Source organism: Poecilia reticulata, chromosome 9 (genome assembly GCF_904066995.2).
Source record: "Poecilia reticulata chromosome 9, P_reticulata-male-v2, whole genome shotgun sequence".
Classification (NCBI taxonomy): Eukaryota; Metazoa; Chordata; class Actinopteri; order Cyprinodontiformes; family Poeciliidae; genus Poecilia; species Poecilia reticulata.
In genome coordinates, this window is record NC_088838.1 from 6,148,382 (window position 1) to 6,163,658 (window position 15,277).

General features: G+C 39.2%; 2 protein-coding genes and 1 long non-coding RNA gene across 3 annotated transcripts in view; 2 read left to right on the forward strand and 1 right to left on the reverse strand.

Moving 5' to 3' along the window:
- On the forward strand, positions 1-5,398 carry snrnp27 (small nuclear ribonucleoprotein 27 (U4/U6.U5)). Its single transcript, XM_008417685.3, has 6 exons — positions 1-200; positions 1,439-1,571; positions 3,805-3,920; positions 4,020-4,099; positions 4,884-4,948; positions 5,249-5,398. The coding sequence occupies exons 1-6, from the start codon at positions 164-166 to the stop codon at positions 5,301-5,303; spliced, it is 486 nt and encodes a 161-aa protein (XP_008415907.2). The 5' UTR covers positions 1-163; the 3' UTR covers positions 5,304-5,398.
- Positions 4,863-10,993, reverse strand: LOC103469767 (uncharacterized). The gene is made up of 2 exons (XR_534397.3): positions 10,878-10,993; positions 4,863-5,763 (listed from the first exon to the last, which is right to left on the reverse strand). It is a non-coding gene; the product is annotated as an uncharacterized LOC103469767 (long non-coding RNA).
- The window catches only part of mxd1 (MAX dimerization protein 1), a 24,868-nt gene continuing 20,506 nt past the window's right edge, over positions 10,916-15,277 (forward strand). The window contains exons 1-2 of the mRNA XM_008417684.3: positions 10,916-11,046; positions 11,732-11,831. Coding sequence (XP_008415906.1) covers positions 10,980-11,046; positions 11,732-11,831 — 167 coding nt within the window. The 5' untranslated portion in view covers positions 10,916-10,979. The remainder of the gene's footprint in view (positions 11,047-11,731; positions 11,832-15,277) is intronic.

Genomic DNA, 15,277 nt, shown 5'->3' on the forward strand with positions numbered 1-15,277 from the left:
GGAAGTCTCTAAAGCGCAACCAATCACAGGGGACAAAGCAGAAGCCGACGTAGAGCTGTCGTTAGCTTCACGCAAATGTTATTTTCTTCTTAGTTATTTATAGAATATAGTTTCTTTAAACCACTGGTTATATAAAAGAAGACAAATTTTAGCCGCTGGAAAAATGGGTCGAAGCAGGAGCCGAACACCCCCGAGACGAGGTAAGAAGACGCGAAACTTTTACTGCTAGGTAGCTAACGTAGCGCTAGCTTACATTACTTTCAACTGTTATGTTCCGAATAATGCCGTTTTTTTCCTTTATGGTGTATAATTAGCGGGTATTTTAACGTGCTTACTTGGGTTACAATAATATCGGTCTACTTTGAAACCTTCTGAGCAAACTGAGTCTTCAGGAGGATTGTAGAAGCTTCTAGATCTGAGCGTCTGGAGCTGCTGAAGCTAAAGCTAGGCTTACTGAAATGAATATGAAAATTTGGGAGTTATTTGGTCAGATTCGGTTAAAGTTGCACTCCGTCAGCCGAAATCACGTAGTTTTATTATAGCTGCTCGACCAGATATAGAGATGTAGTTTTAATAATAGATTAGTCGGAAGTTATTTTCATTACAAGACTGAAGGAGCGCACTGTTATTTGTTGAATATTCAGTGATTAGAAGTAATGTAACCATCCCTAGAATAACTTATTGTAAAATTTTATAGTTGTTTATTTTTTAAAAGAATAATTAAAAAGCGATCTCCTCTCATTCTTCAGATAAGCTACAAAAACAGATCTGTCAAATAAAGCTAAGCTGAAAGGAATTACTACACTGTCATTTGATTTCTCTTTTTCTTTAGTCAGATATGAACTGAATAACTATATTTTTCACATATTGGCATAATGATTAATCAAAATTAGCCAATTTTTGCTATATCCTGTCAGAGCAGTGGCCTACAGGTCAAGTAGTGCTAATTAAATGTGTTTTCTGTTCATTACATACGCTGAAGCTGATCATTTCATAAGAACTTGCAGTGTTATTTTACTGCCAATGTTTAATACATTTAATTGGTCAAGGAAAACCGTTTAAACAGTTGAGTTTTTATGTGTTAAAAGAAAGTCAGAATCAACAGGTTAGACCTCAAAGAAGACTGAAAACGTGAGGTCAAAATGACACTTTTTCTGTGTTGTCATTCTGTTTTGCTAACTTTTGTTAGCTTTTGTAAGCAGACAATTACAACAATGACTAGTTTGGAAAGCAAACACCTTTTTGTTAAATTTTAGTTTGTAAGATTTTACTTTGAGCCTTTGATGACGCGCTGAATAAAAACTCCTTCAGTTTCTCTTTTACAACGTGGACATGGCAGATAAACCATCACCTGGTCGATGTTTGCAAAGAATCCTTGCTACCAGTGTGCTTTAAGAAATGGCCCAGTTCCTGATGTGATGTCATTTCCTGCTGCCAGAGAGAAGACGGTCCCGCTCGGCCTCACGAGAACACGAGCGGCGCCGGCGGGACAGGGACCGCTCTCGCTCCAGGGACCGGGACCGAGACCGCCGGAGATCTCGCTCACGCTCGCCGCACAGAAGACGGTCCAGGTGAGATCGTCAGTGCAGTCGAGATTGTTTTAATACGTCGCTGGGATGGGTAGATAATCCCACATGAAGCTGGTTTTACTGTAATGTATTAATATGCCGGCAGTCAAAGGGGTCAAACTGGTATGGAGGGCACAGAGTGAAGACAGTTATGTAGATCTTCTATCAATACACTTCTTAAGTAGAAATGTTAATTGGAAAATAGGATATATCTGCTCAGCTCAGCTTTAAATCAGACAGTTTTCAAATGAACATATTTAACGTTCCAAACATTGTTAGTCCAGGTATCTATAGATTAAAGTGGGGAAAACGATGATCTGATTCACCACAGATATTTCCAGTTTTCCTGCTAACAGAGACTGCAGAGTTCTGGAATATTTATCATAGCTTCTCCTCAACACAAGCTGCGTTTCCATTCACCTTACAATCGGAATTCCGAAAATAAATTACCTTAATGGAAAACGAGCAAATTTCCACTAAAAATCCCGTTGTTTTTTTTTGTTGTTTTTTGCTTATAAAAGGTTTTTGCACTAGAATGATGCGGTTTTTCGGCTGTATCCAAAATAGTGTTTTTCACTAAACTCCAGTAGAAACATTTTATTTTTGCATCACGAGTCACACGATCAACAAACTGGATGTTACTACTGGCGGAAAAGACAAAGAAGAAGACAGGAAGTGGTAGGAGGACAATGGTGTGGCATGTTTTTTAATGATTTATCGATGAAACAACTTATTCACATGTGATTTTAATTGCATTTCTTATTTAATGGAAACACCAAATTTCCAAAGTTATTATTTTTTTACATTAGCAGAATATCGACAGTTTTGCAGACATTTGTAACGGAAACAAAGCTGGTGAGAGACAGACTCTAAAAAAAATCTAGATCACATTGTATGATTAAAAAAAAAAACAATTAACTTGCCTTTAATTTAATGGAATAAACATTGGATCAGCTACCAAGCAGAAAACAGTCTGTCTCTCTCAGACCTGCTAGTTCATCTTTAAGACGCAGTTCTTCCCTTCACCCATTACCTGGATTAATTGCATCTGTCCACCCAATCAGGCTGCAGGCTTTCCACCATGTGAGACCAAAGAGCTGTCTATGGAAACCAGGAACAAAAATGTAGAGCTGCTCGAGGTCATGGGGTCAGATGAGACCGAAACAGAACTATTTTTGAGGACTAGAAGGAGGCTGGTTGTGGCTGTGCATCGTTAGATTGTGGACAGGAGGGAGCTTAAAATCTGCGTTGCCTAGCGACAGCCCTGAAAGCAGAAAGATCTGTATGGAGGAGTGGAGCCAAAACCTCTGCTGCAGTGGTCAAGAGCTACAGGAAACGTCTGACCTCTGGAGTTGTTAAAGGCTTAATTAAAAATGTCTTTTACAAGAGAAGCCTGGCAGCACACAGAGGTTACAGAACATTCACAGAAAAAGATAACTCCGTCATAAATGAATCAATTAAAAGATTCCTCAGTTGAAAGGCTTACAGATGATTCCTGAGAGCGGCCTTTAAAAACATTTAGTGACACCGCCTCCTTAAGGTCCAAGTATTTCTGCACCAAATATTGAATTTATATTTTTTTATTGTATCAAACACTTTTTTTTCATCCGATGAAATGCAATTTACTTAAGTCATACAATGTGATTTTTAAAAAAAAAATTTTTTAATTTTATTTAAAAACAATCTTTCACACTGATGAGATGTCTGTTCAATAGAAATGGCAGACCTTCATTGAAATCAGTGGTGTACAAACTCTCCCCTCCCCGTACTTCACTATAACTGTGAAAATGTACCCAGTGCTTGTGTGTGTGGGTCATGGCAATCATTAAAACCGTCATTATTTGACAGTTTTAATTATTAGAATAGAAAAGTCCTTCATTGTCCCACAATGGGGAGGTTTCTGTGCAAATTCAGAATAACAAACAATCCTGCAGTCTGAGAGTTTTACAGATGGAGTGAGCTCTAATGTCACGTCAACAGGCTTGTTTACCTCTAAAGTCACTTTCATGAACAATCATGTCGTTTCGCCTCACAATAGAACAGCTTTCTGTACACGCCATGAAAAAAAAAACCTATGTCATTCCAGGTCTTGTTTTGTTTTCACGGCGTCCTGTGTAATGGCGTAATGAAAAGGAACGTTTGGATAGTTAATCGTTTGCGCCCGGCTCTACTTCCTGCTTCGACGTGTGTCGTCGTGACAATAAATCCTGAAGCAGTGTTTCTGCTCCTCGAACAGGACTCCTCCCAGACGCCATCGCTCCTCCTCCCTCTCTCCTGTGCGGCAGAAGGACCGGCGTGACGACGAGCGGAAAGAGGCCAAAGACAAACCTGGGAAGTCCATTCAGATCTCAGGTATCGTCATCAGCAGCAGAAATGCGTTCGTTCGCTAACATGCTGACCCGGAGTTGAACCGATAAAACAGTTTTCGTTTTTCCCCTTGTGCTGCTGCAGCTGAGGATATGCAAGGCAAAACAGAGGAGGAAATTGAGATGATGAAAACGATGGGCTTCGGTTCCTTTGATTCAACCAAGGTGAGTGCAGCAGCGGCTGCTGTTTGCCACACAACCACAAGGAGGCACTGCTGACCCAAATTTGATCTAGAGCAGGTTGCAGCAAACTTCAGATGTATTCTGCCCTGAGTCCAGCTAAGACTTATTCAAAGCCTCAAATGTTACCTTTTTTTTCCCAGATAATTTTTGATTACTTTATGAACTCAGATAAATGTAATGTAAAATTTATATAAATGTAAATTAGTCAGGAAATTTGACATTTTTACAAATAAACAAAACATAAAACTTTTCCATAAAAGAGGATGGATATGTAAATTTATGAAAAGTAAAAAGTACATAATTTCTAAACTTGATAAAAAAAAATATCACCAGTATTTTTAGTATCATTCTGTCATAGAAAATCAGTTCATCACATGAAACGAAAACAGGTAAAACCAGCATTTGTTGTATAATTTATATTTAAAACATTAGTTTAATCTTTATCATTTTAGCCAGAGTTAAGAGCCATTGAGGAGGGGCCGAAGAGCCAGTCGAAGTTCCTGAACCGCATGTTGAACACCCCTGTTCTAGTGCGTTGTGCAGTCAAATTGAAGATTCGACAAACTGCAGGTTGCCTTCAGCTTAAGTGTCTCATATTTTCTAGCAGGATGTCGGCAATTAAAGATTTCACAGTAAAGGAACACCCAGTTTAGGACAGGAAATTCCTATTTTTATCTGTGTAAAAAGTCAGTTTTTACACTGTTAGAATTTTGACATTTTTAAACTATTGTACAAAGATACTAAATGTTTTTTTTTTTTTCCATAGGGTAAGAAAACGGATGGATCGGTTAATGCATATGCAGTCAACGTTACCATGAAGAGGAAATACAGGTACATTTATACACATAAGATTATTTCCAATTTAATGCTCATTATCCTGGCACTGTAAAGCTTTAGAGCAGAGTTAAGAATCTCCTTGTATTTATCGTATTTGGCTCTTTAAATGTTTTAGTCGTGGAGGTTTCATTCCTGCCTAGCGGTGAGTGTTCACTGCATGGTCTGCTGGTAGAGCAGCCAATCACCTCTGCAGGTGTTTCTACGCAGATCCCAACCCTCCTAACGGTGATGTAATGTGCAAGTGCTGCAAAGGAAGTGGTGATGTCATGTTTCCTGCTCCGTCTCTTTCTTTAGGCAGTACATGAACAGAAAGGGAGGCTTCAACAGGCCGCTGGACTTCATCGCTTAAAGGTGCCAGCAGCTCGTTTTTCACCACCAGTCTCTCCTCCCTGCAGGAGGACAAGGACAGTATGGATTTATTTCTATTAAATGTGTCTCGTGATACAGCAAGTCTTTTTTATTATTATTATTATTTTACCTTGTAAATAGTTTTTCCTCCAGTTGTTCTCACTCAGGTCAGACCTGATGGGAGGTGGAGCATTTTGTTGAGATTTGTGCCGTATTCTTAATAAATGCATAAAAAAAAAATTTTTGGTGCAGTGCTGACTATGAAACTTTTTTTTCTTACTAACTTTGACTGTTTTATCCATCAATATATCAACAAACACTTACTTTTCTTGCTCTTTTGGTTTCTGTATACCTCTCTTGTCTTTCTTGTGCATGTTTATTTTTCTGCTGATAAAAATCCAGCCTGGCGTTCTGTTCAGTGTATCATGGAGTCCTGCTTCTCATCCAGTACTGACTGCACTCTGAAAATTACTTACACTAATAAATAAATGTAATTAACTGAGAATAGGGTAAACATTTCTATCTTTAAAACATTTCCACAAACACAAGCTAAGAAGTTTGACGACACTTCTGGTAGTTAATATTTTAACCCTCCTGTGTTCTTAAGAGACGGGTTTTCTTGGACCTCTCAAGCTTTCTACTCTGTCCGGGGCCCAGTGTGGTCACACTGACCCTGTGTGTGCTTTATAAGAACATTTTTTTGTGTATGTACTTTTGGGAACTGACAGTCTGACGGAACAAGACCTAAAACCACGGGAGGTAAAAAAAGAAAAGAAAGAACCGCAATATATATTTTTAAATCACAATTTAAAAATGGCTAGGATTTTAAATGACTTGTGGAACCAAGACATTTTTTTCCTTTCCTAAAATTCAGATTTGACAATAAACAGAAAATATCTCAGACTCCAGCTTAGTACTCAAATATGCGTATATCATTTTCAACAATCCTTTATTTTTCTCAAAGATCTTTCATCTTTCGTTTGAAATGTTTCTTCAGAATTAAAGCCATCCATCCTTTTTAGTTTTTAAGTTTTCCAAATGAACACTTGATTGGTTCATCAGTTGTAATAAACCGTTAATTACAACTGGAAATGAATTTGAGAATGTTTTTATTAAACTGTATATTTCTTTTTTCCTAATTTCATTAAGTTTTCACTTGGGAATGTCCAGTTAGGAATGAACTGCAGGCAGAAGCTGGAGCATTCCATGAAAAAATTGTGTTTTTTTGTTTGTTTTTTACCCACAAAACAAAAATATAACTCAATTGTCCACATATGAATAAGTATAGGGCATCGAACAAAAATTAAATCCAGCATAATGTGGAGGTCTGCACAGGTCAGAAACGGGCAGAAAGATCAGGCCTGGTGTACCAAGCAACAGTTTGACAAACCAAGGATCTCGTTTTCATTCATTAACAATAACAGGATGTATTGTCACTTCTGTAATTCATACAATCTGCAGTCAGTTCCCCAAACCTGGGGAAGTGATTGGGGGCTGGACGGTTGAAACCACAACCACCGTTGTGGTGGTCAACATAAGTCTTTACAGCTCATCAAACGGACTACAAACCTCAACTTACAAGTCGAAAAACAAAATGGGCATCATGAGCTTTGTGTAAGTGGGAAGATCCACAGACTATAATCGGGGCCATTTATTTAAAGCTTCTCTTGTGTGTGTGTGCGCGCGCGCAGTTATGTAAACCCTGTCGTGCAAATGATTTCCCTCTACATATTAAGAATCTGCCTTGTGATATTTCTGGTCTGTCTCAAATTACCTTTCTCTGATAACCCCGTTTGCTTATATTGTCTGAGGTTTGCTTGTTTTGATTTTGAACATCAGTTTGCGCTTGCGCGGATGCGCCATTTGAGTGAGGAGAGTGAGTCCGCCCCATTTGTCAGACGGCGCACCAGCCGCCGCATTAGAATGTTGCTCCGTTCAGACCCACAAGCAAGAGCAGCGGAGGCCTGCTTCTTCCACATGACTGAAATAATTACAACACAGTTATATACAGGGGTGAAAGTAGTTTTAAATTCTTGGGGGTACTATGACAAAAAATAAATAAAACACACAAACATACATATATGTATGTTTGTGTGTCTGTAATGTGCACTAACCAAACGTGGATATTTTAAACACTATTTTAAGATGTTTGTTTTTATTTTATTGTTTTTATTCAAATCAATCATTTGAATTCCTCTCTCAGACCGCAACCCAACTTCCTCCATTATTATTATTGTTATTATTATAGTCACAGTTCTGATTACAGACGCTCTCAGTGAGTGCCAGCTGGAGACGTCCTATATATATATATATATATATATATATATATATATATATATATTGCTTCTTTGTGTGCTTTGGAGTTTCTGTGCTGATTAATTTTTTTGCAAAGCAATACAAGCTGGTAGCTCTTGAGTTGCTACAAAATAAAGCTGTATTTCCTTCAGCCCACTGAAGATGCCATGAGACCTAAATCCTGAACATCATGGCATGGAGTGCATCCCAGTTTTCCATGTCTGGCATATAACCATTCATTTTATCTTTTAAACTGGTTCTATTGATCCTGTGTCCAGACAGAGGGATAATCAGTAGCCCAGCATCATGACCTGTTTGTTCTGAAGATCCAGCAGCTTCCACTTCTCTTCCTAACATGGCGCCTCCTCACCCTGACTCTCACACTGATAGGAGGAACCACAGAGCTCTGTTAGGTTAAAGTACATCTTCTGAAGTTGGGATATTTTTCCTCCAACAGGTTCCAGAGGAATCACCTCAAACCAGATGTTGGACTGGATTTTATTTCACTGTCATTTGTGAATGTTAGAGCCTCATTTTCAACAGTGGAGCTATAAAGGTTGAAAAAGGTTATTATTTTGGAGAATCATCAATATCAATATTTCCACTAAATAAGAGGCAAAAAACAAAATTGTTTGATAAAGGAAAAGCCTCTCAGACTCTGAGCCCGACAGCACCAAACTATTTTTTTATATTAGACAATTTAATTTCACATAATTATCGCAGTAGAAGCCATTTGTTTGTTAAATACTTAATGAAAAAAAAAAATATATATATATATATGTTTGTTGTAAATGACGTATAGTCACAAAGAACGAGGTAATTAGTTCAAATTTGTCGTTATTTGAACGTTCAGAAACTACAGCGGCTGTGATGCACCAAGACAAAGGTAAAACAACCCGAACAGATGATCAACTCTAAACCAATCGCACCATTTTACTCTCCGTCTCTCTCTGTCATTTAAGCAAACCCGTTGCCATGGCAACCTCCTGCGCTCCACAAGCCGACCCGCGATTACGTTAAAAACATAACATTCAGTCCGTTACGATATCAGGTTTTCAGGCTTGATATTTATTTTGCGATTGTAATAGAGTAGTTTATTGCCCCCCAGTGGCAAGAAACACTGACGTTCCTGTTCTAGGAATAGTTTTGAAATGCCAACTTATTAGGACGTCTAGAGCTGACGTCACACACTGAAGTGGTTGTATTTTGTTTGGCGTTCCACCATTAAAAAGGAAGAACCCGTATCCGCATCTCTTCTGTTTCTTTCCAACCCAGAATATCACAACTGGCGGCGAGGAATATCACAGCGATCATTAATAATCCTCTCATGAACACAGCGGTGGTTGATTAGTTCATTTTAAACTCCTGCTCTGCTAGTTGTTTTGGTGATGGAACCGAAACGCACAGAATTGCGCAACAACTTGTTGTAAACAAATAAACAATAATTACTGAGATTATTATTGTTGTTGGGTCATTAATTCGAACACGTTTTGTTGATTTTTGTTGTTGTTCTTTAATAAAGTTACGAACGTTTTAAGCCAATCAGAGGAGGACGTGCTGCTCTCAGCATCCTGGCTGCGTTCAGTTTGTCACCTGATGCCGAGATCGACTGAAAACCTTCAGCGATCGACGTATTGCAGCCCTGCTCTAGAAAAGCACCAAGAGTTCAGAAACAATATGAAATGAGAAAATAAAGGTATTTATTAACTGTTTAAGTCGTGTTTTAGATTGTTCTTGAAAAACTAATCAGTCACGGCTGATTAGTGGGTGAAGTCACGGCTGCACAGTGAACCCGTTCATGTTTTACAGCAGACAGCCGCTCCTCTCTTTTTGCAGGTAGGGGTACGCAGTACCCTGCCGTACCCCTTTACTTTCACCCCTCGTTATATATATAACAATTGTCATATGGATATTGCTATCATATTAGGCATTGTGTCTTTAGGTTGTCTCCAGAAGTTTGCTTCATTAAAACCCGTTTACCTTCTTAACCACTAATGACGTAATAACTTCGACAGGTTGTCTCTAACTTCTCGTCCCAAACAGGCTTTCACACTCTCGTTTCAAGAGAAAACTCCTCCCGTGTTGCGTCGTTGCAGCTTGTACCTCCGGTTGACTGTGACCGAATGAGTCAAGTCTGAGCGAGAATGAAGCTGAACCAATCGCGAAGGGCAAAATAAAGCAAACACCACCACTGGGAGCCAATCATTGCCGTACAACGCTAAACAGCATGGCACAAGAGGCGTGGCTCTCCATAAAAGGGTGTTATCATTTTGCCTTTTGCTTTTGGGCATTGAAACCAATAGCTAAGAAGTCTGTCAGGTAATAGCCAATCACGACACACCTCTGTGTTCAAAGGAAACTACGTCCATTTCGGCTTTGAGCGATGCATCAACACCAATGGGGAATCAGAGCCAAAATGGCTGAAGAAGACCCTCAGTTTCAGTTGGGGGTCGAATCATTTTTGTTGAATGACGGTTCAGCTAACCAATAGGAGACTGAGTTGTTATGCTCAGCATCCAATCATGTGACAGCACACAGAGGCTTTGTGTTACAGTACAGTAGGTAGCTGTTGTCCACATTAACAAGGCACTATTTTGGAAGCACTTTGACAAACTATCGCTGTTCCATGTCATTCGGTACGTCCGCAACGAGACGTTTCAGGCGTTCCATTAGCTGTAAACCAGCACAGACAGAACCAGCCAGCCTTAAACCACTAACGCTGGATAAACTTAAAACACTAGCAGCTCCTTTTTATAGCATTTTCCTATCTGGCAGCTTCTGGCAACTATAGAGGCTAACGTTTTTTTTTCTTCCTTTGGCTGACGCTTCCAAAATACAACCGAAATAGCAACAACTTTCCGTCGTTATTTTAACATTTTGTCATTTCTGCAAACGTTAGCCAACTTTTTTTTCCCACTTCAAAACAAAGCTGCCCTCTTGACCCATTTTACTCGCTAGGAGAAAAATAAATTCTTCAGATTTTATCTACAAGCCGCATTTTCTTCGAAGACCTGCCAGTATCTAACAATTTTATTTAACTTGCATTGAGGCTATTAAGGATTGTTTAGCTGTGTTAGCCCGCCGCTAGCTAGCTCCCACCGAGCCCTTTAAATCATCATCTGGGTGCTCAACAAGGAAGAGAGCAGTTTCGGTATTTAACTGGTGCTTTATGCTGCTGGACCTTTAACTTTTAAATATACCCAGTGATCCACAGCGACTGTGTCAACCCTCCTTCGCCCATTAAAAAACAAAACAAAGGCTGACATAACAACCAAATCACCTGAGCGTTGAAAGGAAGAATCTGGGGAAGGACCTTCAGCAGGTTGGATACACTCCTGGAATCCCTCTTCGGATTGTTAAAATATTAGTGTTATTGTTGAAAATGGCGGCGATCGGAATGGTGCAGATGTTGATTGAAGCAGCTGAGTACCTCGATCGTAGGGAAAGAGGTAAAGTATAAATATATTGTCTCACTTCTTTTGTTGTTGTTTATTTTTTCTTTCTCCAATTAAACTACACAGTGGCAGTCCTTGCACAAGTGACTAGACTTTATGGACATATTTTTTTTAAATAGTTGCCATAAATGCGATTGCAGCCCTGCTTTAATTTTTGCAACAAGTAATCTGACTAGACATGCAGTATTATTATTATTGGGTTTGGAGTTTGAACAGCGTGTACTTTACCCAGTTGCCTGATAATCGTCGTGATAGTGGTAATAATTCATATTTTGGGGGGATTTCAAATGCGTTCCGCAAAGACATCCGTGCAATTCGGGAACAAGAGAGAATGAATGCATATGTTGCAGAGGCATTCAGATGTGCAGGAACACAATGTTTCAGTGGAGGCCCCTCCTTTCCTTCTGTTGTGGTTAGCTAGTGGGCTTTATTGTCGTTCAGGATGACATCATTGTCCAAGCTGATAGGGAAAGGTGGGGGGGGGGGGATGAGAGTGGGTTACCGTAACAAAATACTGCATAAAATAAATGGCATGCATGCACCGTAGCATTAGATCCAAAAGACGTGGTACATCTTGCAGTCTTCCTCTTTTTTTTCATCGGCTTATGCTTACTGTGGCTATATTTTGCACCACAAAATAACAAGACATGTGACCACGATGTTGTTTATCTGCTTGCAGAAGCTGAGCATGGCTATGCCTCTATGCCACCCTTCATCAGCAGCCGGGAGAGGGAAAGCCTCAAAAGGAAAAACAAGGGCAAGAAAAACATAAGTAGCAGGTAAAAAACAAAACAAACAACAACAACAACAAAAAAACAGCTGGTTGGCTTTTTGTTGCATAGACCTGCCCGGACACGGGGAGGCAGGGGCTGGGTCCATGTCGCAGGCTCAAACTTTGGGTTACATTTGGAAAACAGGAAATGACATAGATTTGCCTCCAGTTTAAGAAAATAAAGCACACGGTTCCCAGTATGCCCATATATGGTGAGTGACTAAATTGACCCAGCTGGGCCATTGTTGGCTAAGTCAGTTTGAGACAATCTAATTTGATCGTTTATCATCTGGTCAGGTAGCTGTTCTCAGCATGGAATGCTAAGGTGATTGACAAGTGTGCATACCTGAGTGAAAAAGATCAACAAGTCATTGATAAAAACTGGGTGTAATTGTCACAGAAGTAAGTACTAGTTGTCAGTGGCACCTGATTCCCTTAATTTTATGTGTTCAGTGATACTTGCATGTGAAATAGATTTTAAATACATCCGCAGAGGTCTTAAAATCATCCACTGTCCCAAACGTTGTCGCTATATCCAGTAACTTTTCAGACAAAATAAAACTATCGACCAAAATCGGAATCGGCAGATCAGGCTTTTAAAAGATTTGTGGTTGGCCAGAAAACTACAATCAGTAATAATGCCAGAGTTTCCCCCAGAAAGCCTTCTAAGCCTGGTGCTAGGGGGCGATAGAGGAGTCCATGATTGGCCTTAGCCAACATTTTTGTGTTTAAAAAATGATAAAAGCTACAAAAATTCAGAGATGCACGAGCAGACGTCATAATTTTAAATTATAACGCGAGGCCAACGGACAGGTGTAATTGCACGTCAACTTTAAACCTAGCTTAATCCGTCTTTGCCTTCACTGTTGCTAGTGTATTGAAAAAATACTTATATTTAAGACAGACCAGATGTAATCTCCATGGCAACCATTCAGCTGTACACAATGCCTGAGTGGACCTAGCTTCGCCTTCAAGGCACGGCTCCTCCTCAGAGCTGTAGTTTCCAAGCTTTGGCCTTACAAAGCAGCCCCTGCATCACCCCCACTCGGCTCCTCCAGACTAGCCATCAGCAATTAGCAAACACCTGGTGGAACTGAGCATCATCTGACCATATTATAGGAGCTACTTCTCAGTGCAACGCTGGTAGAAACATTGTTAAAGGGTTAATAGAGGAGCCATGTTGTGATGACTTCCTGAAGGTGGCGTTTCAGAGAGGGCAAGTTTAATAAAGAGACGGAGGCCCAATTTCAAGACATTAAATTAGGAAGTAAAAGTCTTTTAAGTCATATTTGCATTTTTATAATAACTGAATGTAACATAGTTACTTGATTGTGCTATAAGGTGGCATTATGTGCCTGTAAAACACGTAGTACTGCACGTTTTTAAATGGATAAAAATGTAGTTGTAACATAAGAGTACTTTCAACTACAGGAACATGTTTTGACACCACAGGTCTAGATGTTTATGGATCCTCAAGACATGGTTAAGACACATTTAATTAGATTCTATTAGATTAAAAATCAAACCCATCACATTACATATAGGAGCCACTTTGGAAATCAGCATCAATTTCCTAATATAATTCTTGCAAACATTAAAACTGGTTGGAATATTTCATCTTTTTGGACTGTTTTTGTCTTGTGCTGCCTCCACTTAGTGCTTCCCTAACGTTTGTAGTCCTAGACTGGTGCTTTTTAGTTTAATTTGGTCATCAAAATATCATCCTCTTGCATCAAAAGAAACACACAGTCCTTATTATTTAGGTTTTAACTTGACTTTTGATTGAAGTGTTCACGGCGATGCAAAGTTGGAACTTAACTAGGGTTGAACGTTTGCAAAACACCTAGAAACGACATGCAAAACCGTAAACAATACAGCATTGATGGCGGATGGAAAACGGCATGGAGATCCGCTGATGTAGCAAGCCAAGTTTGATGGAGGAGTAATTTTAGACGTTGTTTTGTATTCTGACAGACAGCGACACACATCAGTCCGGCTTTAAAGTCAGCAGCAGCACCTGGAGGCCCGCCGGGTCAAACCAGGTGACTCCAGGGCCGATTCAGGGAACCGCTCTCAGTCCGATCATTGGACGTTAAAACCACCAGGTTTGGGTCTTCCTGACCTGCGTCCGTGTGCGATGCGTAGTTGAAGTTTGGTTCAGTTTAATGATCCTTTCCAAGAACACGTACAGAATGTTCTTTACCTGTTGAGCCTCATTCATAATGTACAGGACAATCCTGAACCGCTGTGTCTGTTTGAGAACAAAGGGTTGTATTGTTTCAGGATTAAAGGTGGTTTCAGTGGAGGGTTTTTCTAAACCCAAGAGCTCATGTTTTTGTGTTTTTTGTAAGGGTTTTTCTTAAGAGTGTTAGTTTGGTCCTATTCCATCTTTTTAATGTGTCTCAAACAGGAATAAAGAAACTGAAATAGTTTGGGCAGATGAGTGAAACAAAAGAAGGAAGATATGAAATGTAGGTAGAAATTGACCAACAAAGTAAATAATGACAGAAAAGAACAAAACTGATGTGTTGAACTGAGTTTTCAAAAAACAAGAATTTGATTGGTTGGTTCTTCTTTAAAGGGATAGCTCAGATTTCGTTGAGAGATTATGTTCAGTCAGTGTCTTACATGACTCTCTTTATTTTGATGAAAGATAGAAACAGTTAGTCAGAACAGAACTGTCCTGCTGAAACAAGTCCAGAGTAAGACTCAATAATATTATAGCAGTTTATGTGATTCAGGGTTTCCAGAAAACCTGCTTTGCCCGGTGGTGGTCCTCTACCAGCCTATCGTGTCTTTGTGTTAAAAGATGTTAAAAGGTGCACAAGTCGGCATCATAATTTGGAAATAATAGCATTCGAGGCCAATGGGCAGGTGCAGTTCAATACATCAACTATAAACCTAGCTTAATCCGTCTTTACTATCATTGTTACTTGTTTTAAAAAAAATCTATTTAAAATAAAACACTTGGCCTGTTGGTTAGCCCAATTAAAGCCTGGTGACCTGCCAGGCTTATAATACACTGGGGGAAACCCTGCACTTTTACACATTATATTTTGTCATTAACAAATTCTAGTTATTGGTAATTACAGCTCTAAACAGATTTTCTAAACAAATTTTTAGCCTTGATTTAGAGGAAGTCTGTTTTTTGGCAGTTTTTCAGTTTTCTGGAAGTTTGTTCCAAATTATTAGAGCATAAAAACTGAATGCTGCTGTTGTAGGTTATTTCAAAAAGGAATAATGCACATCACAAAATATGCCAGACTTGGCCTAACAGGCTAGTTTCTGTCTGTTGTCCGTCAAGGTAAAATCAATATAAAGTCAATATATTACAGAGGAATACAGACAACTTAGCAAGCTTCTTTCAAAAAGAGAGAGTAATAATAATAATGGTCAATAAAAAGCTTATTTTTTTTATTCTAAAAGGAGCATATCAAGTCACAGTTAAAAAGA

Bases quoted from the DNA above. Each gene is read 5' to 3' on its own strand.
- snrnp27 (XM_008417685.3), top strand. From the start codon at position 164: ATGGGTCGAAGCAGGAGCCGAACACCCCCGAGACGAG. The intron at 1,572-3,804 runs GTGAGATCGTCA...CTCCTCGAACAG, and splicing joins CCGCACAGAAGACGGTCCAG to GACTCCTCCCAGACGCCATC. The intron at 3,921-4,019 runs GTATCGTCATCA...GTGCTGCTGCAG, and splicing joins GAAGTCCATTCAGATCTCAG to CTGAGGATATGCAAGGCAAA.